The sequence below is a fragment of the Neovison vison genome, chromosome 5 (assembly GCF_020171115.1).
Source record: "Neovison vison isolate M4711 chromosome 5, ASM_NN_V1, whole genome shotgun sequence".
Classification (NCBI taxonomy): domain Eukaryota; kingdom Metazoa; phylum Chordata; class Mammalia; order Carnivora; family Mustelidae; genus Neogale; species Neogale vison.
In genome coordinates this window covers 5,445,274-5,460,405 of record NC_058095.1, presented here as the reverse complement: position 1 = coordinate 5,460,405, position 15,132 = coordinate 5,445,274, and the positions used below count along the sequence as shown (strand labels likewise).

Genomic DNA, 15,132 nt, shown 5'->3' with positions numbered 1-15,132 from the left:
TGCCTCTCTGCCTACTTGTGATCTCTCTGTCAAATAAATAAATAAAATATTTAAAAAAAAATTATAATTCAGCAAATCATGTTGTGCCACCAAGTATTTCATGTATCACGCATATACATTTTAAGCAAAAAGCAGTTCTTTTGTTGGTGGTGTAGATAGGGGTAAATAATAGACAAAAAAATATGTCAGTGTATGGTTTTATAAGAACTGTTTTGTACATTCTTAGGCTATCACAAAATATTTTGTGATTTCAATAGCTTAAGGAAGTAGCCTTCTAAGCAACATTTTTTTGAATTATGTAATTCTACTGAATGAAATGACTGCAGACAAAATGGACATAGTCCTAGTACAACATTTACACGTCCATTCTAAATGTACATGTCCTTCTAAACAGAAGAAAACGAAATTAACACGTGCCCTTGTATTTAATGGTACATTGTCATAACTTCTAAGAAACACGACTAATGTATAAAAATGGTAATCCCTACTTTTGCCTAAATAAATGTCTTTGATAGATTGTAATGTTCAGTTCTCCTGATGATACAGGTATATAGAATACCAAAGCAGGGTAAAGTTTGAGAGCAGCCAAACAAAACTCAGAAAACCGAAATAGAGTTTTGTGCATTTTATTCCATAGTTCCTACTCTGGGTTTACTGAATTTTTTCCCCCTGAATACTTTAAATCATCCAAATTCCATGTACATGTGGATTTCAACTCAAATAATTATTGTACATAAACACAAATACCTCAAAAATTTACTTGTGACATCGAAGGTCTGCTCTCAGTATCAGCAGCGGGGGTGGGGAGGTGGAGGGGGGAATGCTCCATATGAAGAAGCTGCTATGGTAAAAATATCTTTCACCCAATCTCTGGTACCAAATCCCTCTCATTTCTGCCCTCTCAATTTTAACAGGCACAATTTGTATTTAAATATCACCTATGTCAACTTTTATGCGATAATTTGGTGAACTTTAATTTCTGCCTTCCGCACAAAGTTTACAGTAGGGGAGGAATTAAGTTTTCTGTTTCATTCATGTGATGCTGAGAAACCAAGATGGAGGCTCTTGCCCTGTCCTCAGAACCTAAGTAAAGCTAAGAATCAGGGCACTGGTTAGATCCCACACAAAAGGCTCTCAAATGTTCTGGGATGTAACCAGAAAAATACCCTGTTAACATTTTTTGACTGCCCAAATGGCCTGGAGAGGGAATTGGTTCCTAAATTAACAACCCGTTCGTGTTCCATGGATTTCCTAAAAGATCCAGAATCCTGTCTGTCCCAAGCCTCCAGAGGACAGACACTCCAGTTTTGTTTTCTTTCTTGTAGTTTGGCTGATTACTAGAGGAGAACTAATTGCTCCAGCAGAAACTAGGTAAAGATTTACATTCATCCGCTTAAAGAACCATTAGTGGGAATAGTTTGTCCTTACTCGGCGGTCATACAGCTTTTTCTTTTTCCTAAGTTAGCACAGGAGAGGAAAAGCAACACAGGAAATGGGAAAGAACTAAAAATGTTTATACAATCAAAACAATGTGGAATGTGATGCAGCATGTAGGCTACTATCCTAGTTCCTGTTCTGGCATGGGCTTGCTGAGTAACTCTGTGCAAGTTACTTCTCTGAGTTTCGGTTTCCTCTTTTGTAAATTAAACAGTTTGGATGATATCATCTCCCAATTTTACCAGTCCACACTCATTTTGAAGCTTATGGTATACAGCTTACTTAAAGCCTAGCGCTGTGAACTCTATTTCTTCATTCACATCGCACTTAGGTATTTTGGGGATAACATACAAGTCAATTACTTGGATTTAATAACAGCGTTAAAACAATACACTACAACTTTTATTTGTCCTTTTGGAATTTTTCATCTTCACACGCCCCTAGTGGTTAAACAATTGATTTGGCCTGTTTTGGAAATACCAGTTTCTCAACTTTGTGGGCTGACAGTTTGGCTTCTGATGTGAGGTTACTGGAGACTAAATAAAATAAGTGTCATTCTCAAACATTAACAGTTTTCCATTCACTCCATCCTCCCGCATCCCTAAGGTTATTGGGAACGTTTCTCTTTAACGTGACAATCACTAGACTAGTTAACCTATCTAATCAAATATAAATCAGTCTTAAACACAAGGGATTTAAATAGATTCATTATGGAAAGCAAAGTTAAATGACAAGTGTCAATATTTTATCTATGAAGAACTTCATAAGGGGGGGCGCCTGGGTGGCTCAGTGTGTTAAAGCCTCAGCCTTCGGCTCAGGTCATGATCCCAGGGTCCTGGGATGGAGCCCCCCATCCGCTCTCTGCTCGGCAGGGAGCCTGCTTTCCTTCCTCTCTGCCTGCCTCTCTGCCTACTTGTGATCTCTGTCAAATAAATAAAATCTTAAAAAAAAAAAAAAAAACCTTCATAAAGGTGGAATTGGCTGATTTGACAAAAGCCACAGAGTGAAGAACTTCGCCCGACGAGTGGGAATCGGGCTCGGAAAACACAGAAAAGCTGACTTCCGGAGCAGGAAACTGCAGTGGGTCATCAACCGCACCCCGGACTCAACCCCAGGCTCAGCCTCTGGACACTAGGCGACGCTTCTCAACACCCCTGCAACTTGCTAGTGTACCTGAGACTGTTCTAGACGGAGATTAAATTCGTTCTTGGCCCCTAACGTACTGGAAACAAGTCGGTCAGGCCAGGCGTCGAGCTGGGGAGGGAGCCAAGCCGTGGAGTTCCAGGTTTCAGGGTTGGTAAAGGTTTACGCGTCTCAGCCAAGGCGCGGGAACGGAGTACTGCGTCGTGCAGCTCTACTTTAGCCAAGATTTCTCAGGCTGACTTCTGGTGGGCTGACTTTCCTTCATGCCTCCCCCGTTAGCCTGGTCGCAGGAATGAAGAGGATGTTGGCGGACTGCAGGTGCCTGCAGCACAAAGGCCCAGAGCTAAGGACGGACAATACAGATTCTGAAGCACGGCTGGGGCCGGCATCAGCACTGAACCTAAGACCTTGTAAGTCTGGTGGCGAGATAATTATTACACTGTTGGTGGTGAAACTACACTTGGACTGTTTCACAGAGGTCGTCAGGGCCTCTCTAGCTGCGGGCCCTTTCCACTCCAGAGGCTCCAGTTTCAAGGAAAGCTCTCCTACGAAACTGGAAACGCACTGTTAAGAAGCAGGAACGCAGCAGGACTGCAATCCCCACAAGCCGTGGCGGGCCCTGAGCATCCGGGACACCGTCCGCAAGGATCCCTGGGTATTGTGGTCCATTCCTTTGGCAGCAACCCTCTGCCGACGGTAAAATTCCAGCCGAACCGAGGACCACAACTCCCAGCAACCCTTGCTGCCGTGCGGGGGGTCTTCACGTTCTCGTGGCGCGGCGCAGGCGCACTGGGTCCTCGGCGCGGACCGCGCAGACTGAATAATAAAAGGGGAGCGGCGAAGAGGCAGGAAGACAGGACCATGTCGAAGGGCCCCGGGCCCGGCGGCTCCGCAGCTTCCTCGGCGCCCCCGGCCGCTACCGCTCAGGTGCTGCAGGCACAGCCCGAGAAACCGCAGCACTACACGTACGTAGAGCCCCCCCCGCCGCGCGCGCACGCCTGACGTCAGCGGCCAGCGTGAGTCACGCGCGCAGGGAGAGCGCGAGGCGGCCTCTCCCTCCCCCCCCCTTCCTCCTCCGGCCCGGCCCAGACCGGTTCCAACCTGCTGGGGCCGGTCCCAACTGCCTCCAACTGCCACCAACCCCTGGTCGGGCCGTGGGGCGGGAAAGCCGGGCCCCGCCGCTGAGTGGGGAAGGCGGGAGTGCGGGGTGCGGAGAGCACACGTCTCAGGCCGGGCCTGTGAGGCCTAACTGTTCCTCAGACCGTAAAACCACAGTATCAGGCCCTTGGGGGGCGAGCAGAAGCCCAGCCCAGAACCAGGATGAGCGCCCCGGGGGCCGGCCCTGCCGCCGCTGCGAATGACGGTTGGCGCGAGGTTCTGTCAGGCGCCCCGCGTTCCGTGCCCGGGAGGCCTTTTGTGTCCCCGAAGCCCGTATGTTGTCTGTGGAGGCCCCTCTTGCTTGGAACTCGGAACTCGCAGGGACAGCCGACCCGGCCTGAGTCGGGGACCGCGAGGGCGATGGGGTCCGAGCGCGTCTTCAGGCCCAAGCGAAGTACGATAGCAGAGGGAACCCCGACGCTCGCCCCGCAGGAGTCCAGTAGATGGAAAACCCGCTCCCTGGGCATCTGCCTGTGTCTGAGGGGAGGTCCCTGCTCCTCGCGTCCTTCCAGGCACGTTAAAGGACCACCTAGTGCGAGGTGCCTCGGGAGAAAGCAAGCTGCAGAGGCGGGCCCTCCTGTTCAGCAAAACGTTGGTTTCCAGCCCCCCGTCCCCCGCCTCCAATGCTCCTTGAGCGCCTCGCCTCCGCTTGGGGCTGCCAGGTGCTGTGCGTGTTTAGAAGGGACCCCCAGGTGGACCTGAGGCTGGCAGCCCTGGAGAGCCACCCAGTACTGCCCCCCGGTGAGCCGAGAGCAGGAAGCCTCTGTGGGAGCAGAGGGAACTAAACGAGACAGGAGGAGCTCCTGTTTGTCACTCACCGGAGTGAGCCCCGGTAGGAAGCTGTTCTGGGATTGGGGGACATGGGTTTTAGGAAGCGTGTTGGTTTCTTTGTGAGGTTCCCTGCTATTGGTTGAAATAAGTTGAAGCTCTGTCTTTTCTTGGCTACAGTCGGAGTCGTGTTAACTGTTACTTTTCTATTGTGGCCATTGCTTTGCGGGTCCTTCCTCCCTGGAGTGGTTTCTGCTGTCCTTCCGTCGGTTTTGGTGAAATGATCTTACCTTAGAGACTTCTGATCGGTTGAGTGGTTTGGTCAAGCCACAGTATGGTTTGGATTTGAAAATCTGCAGACTTCCCATGATTGGAACTTCTTTATAAAGTGGTTGCTTGCATCATATTTTTCAGTAGCATACAATACTTGGTGTTATGTATCAGCAACCTCTGTTCGTTGTGTTGTCATTGAGTAGACTGTGGAATCTGTATTAGAAGGGTTTTCTTACCATTTGGAATTGACAGATGAAACAAGTCAACATCTGTGTAAATGTTAATAACTGAGTTTTTGTTCTGTTGATGCTTATTTGTTTAAAATCTCTTTCCATTGCTTATGGGGTAAGTGCAGAGTAATCAGTCTTGACTCTCAAGGTGGCTTAGAAATCAACAGAAAGCCCAAGCTTGACTGGGTGATTGGAGGTTGTAGGTGTTCCCATCTTTTTATTTCCTGTTAAGTCTTCATTTGCATATATGTTTACATTTTTCCAACTGTAAACATTTCCAAAAATCAGAGGTAGACATCTGTTGTCTTCCTTGGTAGATTTATGGGCTTTCAGAAGCTTTGATGATTTGGAAAACTTCATATCTTTGTCATCTGAGGTCTTAGGAGCACAGGGAGTTTGAGGATACAGATGATGGCACCTGTACACATACTGGCACTGATTTTCTCTTTTCTTTTTCTATCTCTCTCTCTCTCTCTTTTTTTTTTTTTTTTTTTAAAGGTGAGCTCATTTGTTACCCTTGGAGGTTAGACCACAGGAATATATTTGTTTTTCTTCTAATATTTAAAATTTTGAGCTGGCCAGTATTTTTTAAATTCTCACTTGCAACATGAATTTCCAGAATTTGTACCAGTTGAATATGGCCTTATATATTGCATAGATCCCTTTATGGAATAGAGATATAAATCTTTTGTGTGTGTGTGTTTTTTTGTTTTGTTTTGTTTTTGTATGTTTTTATTTTTTTACCGGTTAATTTTTTTTTAAGTTTTTAAAACTTACTTGTACATAAATTACACTAACTTTGTGTGTTTTATATGCCTGATATTATTTGAGATAATGTGCTATGCAACCATCTTTGCACTAATCCAGAAGAAACCTCTTAAAACTGAGTGCCACTCGAAGCACCTGGCTGGCTCAGTCAGAGCATGTGACTCTTTATCTTGAGGTTGTAAGTTCGAGCCCCGCACTGGGTGTAGAGATTACTTAAAAAATAAATAAACTTCAAAAAAAAGTTTAAAAATTGAGTGCCACTCATCATAATGGCAGACAGTCTTCGTAAACTTGGTTGAATCTACCAAAAATAAATATTGCCTTTCCATAGGCAGTATTCCATAGGCATTGCCTTGCCTTCTTGCCCCACAGTTAAAATCCTAGAATTTGAGCTCTTTTTCCTAAACCAAGAGGAGTATTCATAACATAGTTTGAATGATAGTTTTGTTGGTATATTCTCCCTAAACTCATGAATAATCTTGCTTTAAGAAAAACTTTGAAATAATCCTTTTAGCCAATTGGTATAGTCGGCACTTGTGCTAGACCAGAGGAATTCAACCCTTTAGAAAATGGCTGTTAGAATTTCCTCTTACTCAGCTCCAAGTGTCCGATAGCATGCAGTAAGATGATAATGTGCATGTATCAGTCCTCTACCAGTACAAGAACCACCTGACGTCTTGCTAGGTAATTTGTCCTTTTATTTGACAAAGACTGAATTTGATCCATCTGTTTTCAGAACAGGTCCATCTTGTATATTATATTTGAAGAGTTTTATTAAAGCGGTTTTATGAATGGGAAATTTTGGAGCAATTGCATTCCAAAATCTATCTACGAATTTAGCTAACTTTGGATTTTTTACTGGATAACAGTTACATTATTTTAAGTGTATAGTTGAAAGGTCACCCAAAAAAACCTGCCCTCCAAAATATTCAGGTTCCTCATTATTTTGATCCTATAAGAGGATGTAAGCCTTAAAGACATTCGATCATTTTTTGATTCCTTTGCTTGCAGTTGATTCCCAGACTTCTTAATGCCCTTGGGGTAAAGGAAAAATGTAATTCTAGTTTTGTGAAGGTTTTTTTTTTGGACATTTTCTGGCCACTGGGTGATTTCTTATAGGTAGAGGATAAATGCTTTATAGCGTCTTCTAGCCAAGTGTCTTTTTTTTTTTTTTTTTAAACTTAGGGACTATTCCCTGGGCATCTTTAAACAGGGTTAATATGGCAGTACTTCCATAGATAACTATTTTGAGGCAAATTTGTTAAATTTATACATCATATAAATGTTCCGAATTTTACTTGATTGCATCTGACTGTGTTTTGGAAAACCCAGGAAATGAAAACATATTTAAATCATTATTGCAAATTGCAATAAAATTGTAAATACATTACTAGAGTACAACTTGTTGCACAACAGAAGTCACTGGAAGTGTTGCTAGGCAACCTCAGCAAGCATGAGTTCAATTACCAATAAATATTACTGGATCTTGTTTACTTGTTTATCAAGTAGAACTAATTTCTTTTTTTTTTTTTTTAAAGATTTTATTTATTTTTTTTTTTTTAGATTTTTTTTTTTTTTTTAAGATTTTATTTATTCATTTGAGAGAGAGAGACAATGAGAGAGAGCATGAGCGAGGAGAAGGTCAGAGAGCGAAGCCGACTCCCCATGGAGCTGGGAGCCGGATGTGGGACTCGATCCCGGAACTCCAGGATCACGCCCTGAGCCGAAGGCAGTCGTCCAACCAACTGCGCCACCCAGGCGTCCCAAGTAGAACTAATTTCTTACGGGACAAAAATTAAGAGCTCGTTGTGGTCTTCACTCAGGCCCACAGAATCCCCATTAATAATTAAGCCCATGCTAAGGGTAGAGTCAAGTGTAGCACCTAGTTGATATTTGCTGTGAAAGTAATGATTAAAATGAAGATTTGCTTAATGGTTAAGTTTTTTTGTTTTAATCCAGCTATGTTAGATACTAAAGAAGGCTTCCCCACAATCCATTTGCATCTGCTTTGACTGATGGTTTCTATCAACCTACAAAGACTGACTTATTGGTGAGGGCAGCTGGACAACTCTGAGAGCAACTTAGAGAAATCCATCTTGGGCACACTCTATAAAGGAGCTCCTTCTCTGGAAATAGCACCCCAGATAAGTGCACAAAAGCAAGACACCCTCGTGGACCTACTTCCTCCCGCTTTCAACACCCTGATGCCTGAAGGTGAGGTCTCCTTCCTGTGTGTCTTAGAAGCCGTGAGCTCATTTAGGTAATGAGACCCTGCAGCAGCCCGAGCACCACACACCCGCAGGCTTTCCCGCCAGACCTTTGCCTAAAGGTTATTTTTCTCATAGGAGAGGCTCTAGGTCACAAGTATGCTAAAAGTAAGGTTGCATTTAAAGCTGCATTACTTTAAATGCTGGACTGGTGTAGGGATTATTTTCCCAAATGGGGCAGTATTTATTTAATGATTAAGTTTTTCGTTTTGTCGTTGTTGTTGTTTTTTTTAATCCAGCTATGCTTGATACTAAAGGAGGTTTCCTACATTTGCATCTTCTGTATTTTGAAATTGCAACTATGGACAGTTATGGCTAATCCTAGTAGATTGTCTTCCCTTCTTTTAACATCTTGGATGAATTTGGGGCACACTAATGTGTTAAGTGAAGATGGATGTTGAATGTAAGTTTCTCTGCCATTCTTAGCCAATATATAAACATTACATTAGTGTAATTGCTAAAAATGCCAAGAATTTTGGTTCAGTATCCTTCTGGACAATGTAGCTTTCTTGTTTTCTTACCATAGAGATACTGTGTAGATTCACACCAGCCAGCCATCTTAAAATACCTGCATGGGCCACAGAGATATCTGCGGAGAAAGTGTGGGTAAAATCAGTACATATGATAATAGGTATGGGGTTCATTTTGGGGGTGATGGAAATGTTCTGGAATTAGATAGTGACGGTAATGCTACAACATGGTGAATATCCTAAGAAGCACTGAGACGTACACTTTAAAATTGTGAAGTTTTTATGTTGTGTCAATTATATCTCAGTTATTGTTTTAAAAAGTATTTTAAAAAAAAATCAGCACATAAGAGTCTGTCAGGCTCATGTGGCCTGTCAGGGCTTGGCAGCATCGTTTGGTGTGGGAAGGCCTACAGTTTATGAAAACCTCCTTGGTGCCCCTTTTCCAGCCTTCTCAATAGGTCGTCCTTTTATATCCATTCTAGGTGAATGACCCATGTTCTAGGTCTGTGGAGATCCTTTGAGATAAGAAGTGAATATTCAGCAAGTTTGAGACTCCTGGATGTTGGTAGTTGTACTTCACTTTGTCTCTGAATTGATAGCCGTTATAAGGAACAAGCACATTGTCCCCACTGCCTTTGTGAAAATGAACTGAGCTTCCTAGGGTGGGTGGGAGATAGAAAGTTGTTCTTCTTGTTGAAATGTAATGAATTTCACTCTCAGGTAGTTTATGGTTGTTTTAATGTTCACATTGACATTTCTTTAAGGACGAGCCACATGTTTTAGGCATTTTAAATTATATCAGTGGCTATATTTTAGTTCTAATAATCATAAATTTTTTACTATTTCTTTATACAGTCCCTCAACTTTCACCCCTTTTTTCTTTGCCAGTGTGTAGAATTTGACAGCAGTATCAAGAGCTGATGAGGAAGAGAAGATGGAAAGGAGTCTAGCGACTTAAAAATCTCATAGCGTTCTCTGTGAGGTGACCTTTTTCCTGCTGGGGCTCAACTTATTTAGGAGATAAAGAAGATACTCAGGCCTGTGATAGTATCAACATGTCATATCTGAGCTTATTGAAATGTTTCATCCCTTTCCTTATTCTTTATTCTTTATATTACAGTTTACTTTTTGTGCTCCTAAGTTGATTCATTTGTTTCCTACTAGTATTTGAAACACCATGTGGCCAACTGAGTCCTAACAAATTGACTTCTGATGAGGAGGGGAAAGGCCCATGTGCCCACCTTCCGGTGAGATTTTGACTTTGTCACAGAACTACCCCCATGGAGGAGATGTAGCTATGCTTAGCAAAGAAGAGGTTGAGAAAATCTTTTGGCCTGGTGTTTTATGATGTAAAAGTTTCAAATAGTAGTTTTTGTATGTAAGTTTTTATTAATAATGGTAAGAATATTGCTATGTCTTTTTCATGTAACTTTTACTGCTTAGAGGTGCCAAGTATTTGGTAGCCCACCACATTAGGATTTGTGTAAATCAGTCTATCCAAATATAAAGTAGAAGCCCATGCTTGTATTTTCTTATTTTAAAAAAATCCAAAATTTAAATTTTATAATTGAACTAAAGAGTACTTTATAATGATTAAATTTCCAGTAGAGTATATTAAAGTTAACATTTTTGTTTTTTATTTTTAGTAACTTATTTTGTGGTTATTATAATTATGGCCTGTTAAAAACTCCCTTACAGGGGCCCCTGGGTGGCTCAGTGGGTTAAAACCTCTGCCTTCGGCTCAGGTCATGGTCCCAGGGTCCTGGGATCAAGCTCTGCATCAGACTCTCTGCTGAGCAGGGAGCCTGCTTCCCCCTCTCTCTCTGCCTGCCTCTCTGCCCACTTGTGATCTCTGTCAAATAAATAAAAATCTTTAAAAACAAAAACAAAATCCCTAACATATTTTGAACAGCTTCTAGAGAATCACTTATGCTTATCTGCTATTACTGTTGTTTTTCTTTGTAGCTCAATTAAGAAAAGCGTAGTTAACAGCGCAGTGTTTAAGAGTACTGACTGCAGGGTCAGACTGATTGGGTTTGAAGCCTAGCTCTGCCACTTACTAGCTGTGGGACCTTAGGCAAGTGACTTTCCTCTTTGTATATCATTTTCCTGAGGATACTAATGGTACCTACCTCATGGAGTTGTTACAAGGTCTAAGTGAGTTAATACATGTGAAGTGCTTAAAAGAGCACATGGCATTTAGCACAGTGTATCATTCTTAAAAATATTTGAACAAGGCCCAAGTTACTGCTTTCAGTTTCATTGCTACCTCCTTCAACAGCCTTCACCAAATGCTGCTTTAGCTACATCTACCCCGAAGTGGATTCATCAGTTCTAGGGTACGTGTGGGTCAGTGTTGTCTTCAGAGAACATATTCCTCCCCTCCGTGTCCATTCAAATTTCACTCCAGGTGCCCTTCTTCCAGTAGCCTCTGTCCGCTGCTTGTATTCTGCATGATGGATTGGTGTTCTGAACTAAACAGATCTGCTCTTACAGGGCCAAAGACTTTGTTTTACAGAAAACAGTATACAAAATAACACAGCAATTCAAATGTATATAATCACACATTCATCAAATTGGGTTTTTTTCAGGCCAGGAAGACTGAATTAAGTCAAGGAATTATTTAGGGAAGAATGAACCAGGGTTTTCAGTACTCCTCACATACATTCTCCAGAATCAGTGATGTGAGTGAACCTTCCTTGAATTTTCTCTCCTCAGTTTTATCAGTTCCAAAATCTTTGGGTCAAGGGCACAGTCCTAGGAATAAGGAAGTAGGGACATGTAGGACTGACTACCAGCACTGTATCATTCAGGCCATTCATCATTCAGTTCTCCAGGCCAGGATGGCTCACAGGTGTCAGACCTTTCCCAGTGAAGAGTGGGCTGCAGTCATTTTCCCATGAACGGCGCCCCCACGTGAAAGCCTTCGCTTTCATAAGTGCCTGTAGCACTTAAACTTGAGGTTCCTGTTTATGTTTCTCTGTGTTAGGATAGTTCCGTTGTATCCAGGAGGTACACACTGGCTCTGAGGTCCTACTATATGAACTCTGGCTAAAAGTCAGTTACAGAATCAAAGCCTACCTTAAATGTTCAGACATACTCAGATTCATTAGACGCTGACTTTATTTGCAATACTATCTGAGCTTGCTTTTCTGCCAGAGAGAATGTTTTAAACCAGGAGCACCTGAGATTTGGAAACCAAATCTCTATAGCCCTATAGTGCTTTTTCGGAATTGTCCAAATATTTGCCAATTAAATTTTAGCTTTATTTAGTCTTTTTAAAAAATTTTTTCAAAGGTTTTATTTATTTGACAGACAGAGATCACAAGTAGGCAGAGAGGCAGGCAGAGAGAGAAGGGGGAAGCCGACTCCCCGCTGAGCAGAGAGCCCGATGCAGGGCTCGATCCCAGGACCCTGAGATAACGACCTGAGCCGAAGGCAGAGGCTTTAACCTACTGAGCCACCCAGTTTTACATTTTTAATGGTTTTTTACATTTTTAATGGTTGAAAAAGAATCGATACTATTTCATGACACATGAAAATTATGTGAAATTCACATTTGGGGATGCAGAAATAAAGCTTTAATGGAACCCCCCACCCCCATTGGTTTCCATGTTGTCTAGCTGTTTTTGCACCGTAACTGCAGGATTCCGTAGTTGTGGCAGAAACCGCACATGGCACTCTCCTTGCATGGTACTGCTGTTCCGGTGTACTACAGATGGCAAGGACACTATTACAACGTGACAGTGTTTGCAATGTGCTGTGTATTAGCACACCACAATGTTTTGTTTATTCCTTATTGCCAGTGCTTGCCAATCAGAACAAGCGAGGAGGAGAAAAATGGACTTTGGAATGTCATGTTTTCAGGGCACAATGGAGTGTAAATTCTTTTGTAACTAAATTAGATGGCAAAGCTGTCTTAGTAAAAGCTGTGCTGTGAGAAGACCAATCAACATTATCAGACTAAGGAGTTGTCATGATAGCCCCAGTGCATAGGAAGGAAATGGTTAGAAAAATTAGAATTCTTAAAGGGACTGTTTTCATCACAGCAGAATTTCTTCACAAAAAAGAAAATGAGGCTATGACTGGAGTAAGTTTCTCGAGTGGCTCATTGATTAGCTGAGCTAGGAAAGCCATCCTGATGATACTGATACTGATGATACTGAGTGAATTACATTGTGTGTGATTGCAGCAGCTGAAGAAACTTCTCCTGAGCAAACAAACTTGTTTAAAAGCGTTAGCCTTTTGTCAAGAACAACTTCTCAAATGTGGAAGTCCGTGGGAGGAATAGCAGTAGTCACAATACCAGGCAAATGATTTCATGTGGTTTTCCTTCGGCTCTTGATGAGTCAACAGATGTCACTGTTAACTGTTCAGTTGATTCCTTCATGGAGTCAGTGCCTGATCTGAAGTGCCTGAAGAATTAGCATCAGTGAATAGTTACTTAAAACAGTGACAGCTGAATTAAAAAACAAAACAAAACAATGACAGCTGAGAATATTTTCAAAAAAGTTAAAAACTCAGCACATCCTGAAGTATCTGCTAATATCTGTTCCAGCTGATGGTGGTAAGAATAGAGGTATGGAGCAGAAAAAGATATAACTGGCCAAATTTACAAAGCTTTAGAGAATGTAAACTCTTTAAAGCCTGTAGACTTATTCATTGTATTCATCAGCAGGTATTTTGCAGAAAAATATTTGAATCCACCATGTTACTAAACTGTTAGAGTCAGCAATGAACTTTACTTCCTCTTGTGGACTTCACCATGGTAGTCAATGCCATGACTTTTTGTTAGAGAAGCTGAATATTCTGGCATGCCGTACTATACCGTAGTCTGATGGCTGAACAGTGGTAAAGTTTTCTTATAAATTCCTGAGTTCAGGGCTGATGCTGAAACTTTTCTGAATGAGAAGAATGATTCTCAGCCACTATTCTTTAATGTTGAAAAGCTTTGGAAATTGGCTTTTTCTGCATACTTGATAAGCCTAAAATTACAAGGCAAACAGCCTCTTTGCAAATCTTAAGTTGTAGTAAAGCTTCTTCGACATCTAAGGTTTGAATCATGTCATGTCAAGCTATTTTATACACTTCAGTTTAAAGGCAAGATCTCCATTCCTACACAAAGTTACTGTGGATGATTTCTGAACACAAACTACAGTTCCAGCAGTGATTTTGCTGCTGGATGTGGATGCAAAAGAAATTTCTTTATTTCAGAATCCATTTACCTGTGCAACTAAAGAATTTACACCAAACCTTCGATTGAAAGTGATTAAAAGGCGACTATCAAGACTAATAGAATTCTATAGCTGTCTTCTAAGAGAAGAATGTGCTCGATTAAAATCATGCTTATGGAATGGTAACCGCATTTGGCAGTACCTATCTATGAAAAGACATTTTCTTTTTTTTGGTTAAAGGTTTCATTTATGTATTTGACAGAGACAAAGCGAGAGAGGGAACACAAGCAGGGGGAGTAGGAGAGGGAGAAACCGGCTTCCTCCTGAGTAGGGAGCACAACATGAGGCTCTGGTCCCAAGACCCCTGGGATTGTGACCTGAGCTGAAGGCAGATGGTTAACGACTGAGCCACCCAGGCGCCCCGTGAAAAGATATTTTCAAAGGTGAAATTTATAAAATCTGATGACAGAGTCTGCATTAACAGATAAACATTTGTAATCAATTTTTTTTTTTAGATTTTTAAAATTTATTTGACAGAGATCACAAGTAGGCAGAGAGGTAGAAAGAGAGAGAAGCAAGCAGGCTCCCTGCTGAGCAAAGAGCCCCATGTGGGGCTCCATCCCAGGACCCTGGGATCATGACCTGAGCCGAAGGCAGAGGCTTTAACCCACTGAGCCACCCAGGTGCCCCAACATTTGTAATCAATTTGATGAAGGGACCTTAACTTTCCAAATCTTATCCCATCTCCCCAAATCTTATCTTATTAGAGCCTCTACAAAACTCGTAGTCAATTACTATGTTATGAATTTCATCAAAAAGATGTGGAAGTTTGTTTTCTTTTGTTCTGTAAGTACATATTATTCTCACTTTGGCCTCGTGGCCCTCAAGGTCTAAAATACTAACTGGTCCTTTATAGGAAAAGTTTGCTGACCCTGCTGTAGTCTGGTTTGTTGTTGGGGAAGAGAACAGGTCAGGGGCAGCAAGGCAGTAGAGCCCAAGTGAGGCCATGCAACACCATTCTAGAATCCGTGGGGGAGCTAGATGGGGATTAGAATACCAGCTCCTTTCTCCCCATTGCCTCTAAACATATGTAGTTTTTCTGTTACCTCTGATACTTTTCTGTTTATTTAAATTCTCTTTGTGTGAAACACCCACACTGATAAATCTATTAAGTAAGACAGCGTGGAATAGGATTTAAGGTTTAGCTGGAAATTGAACTGGTAGCAGTTGAACGCTTGATACAAGCTTGATATAACACCTTCGGAGTGATGTAATTTTCTGAATTTATTAATCTTTTATGTGCTATCACTGTTAGTGGGGCAAGTGATTGAATTTAGATTTCCAATAGCCTGCTTTTTGCTGTTATTTACAGTTTTGGAAAATAAAAATAATCCAATAAATATTGAAAGTACTTTTGATTTTTTTAATGAGGTTTCATATATTT

The 15,132-nt window shown here is 41.9% G+C and overlaps 1 protein-coding gene and 1 long non-coding RNA gene across 5 annotated transcripts in view; both read left to right on the top strand.

Moving 5' to 3' along the window:
- Positions 1-2,997: 2,997 nt before the first annotated feature.
- Positions 2,998-15,132, top strand: part of UNK (unk zinc finger) — a 31,096-nt gene continuing 18,961 nt past the window's right edge. For 2 of the 3 annotated variants that reach the window (XM_044247418.1, XM_044247416.1), the window contains exon 1: positions 3,378-3,545. In XM_044247418.1, coding sequence (XP_044103353.1) covers positions 3,442-3,545 — 104 coding nt within the window. In that variant the 5' untranslated portion in view covers positions 3,378-3,441. Of the gene's footprint in view, positions 3,546-15,132 lie in introns of all 3 variants that reach the window. The other variant, XM_044247417.1, reaches the window with a different exon arrangement.
- Positions 3,748-14,251, top strand: LOC122905980. Of its 2 annotated transcripts, XR_006384502.1 has the most exons (7): positions 3,752-4,570; positions 7,737-7,991; positions 8,284-8,447; positions 8,571-8,646; positions 8,997-9,079; positions 9,403-9,761; positions 13,729-14,251. It is a non-coding gene; the product is annotated as an uncharacterized LOC122905980 (long non-coding RNA). The 2 variants fall into 2 exon arrangements; XR_006384501.1 differs by having other exon boundaries at positions 3,748-4,570; positions 8,997-9,761.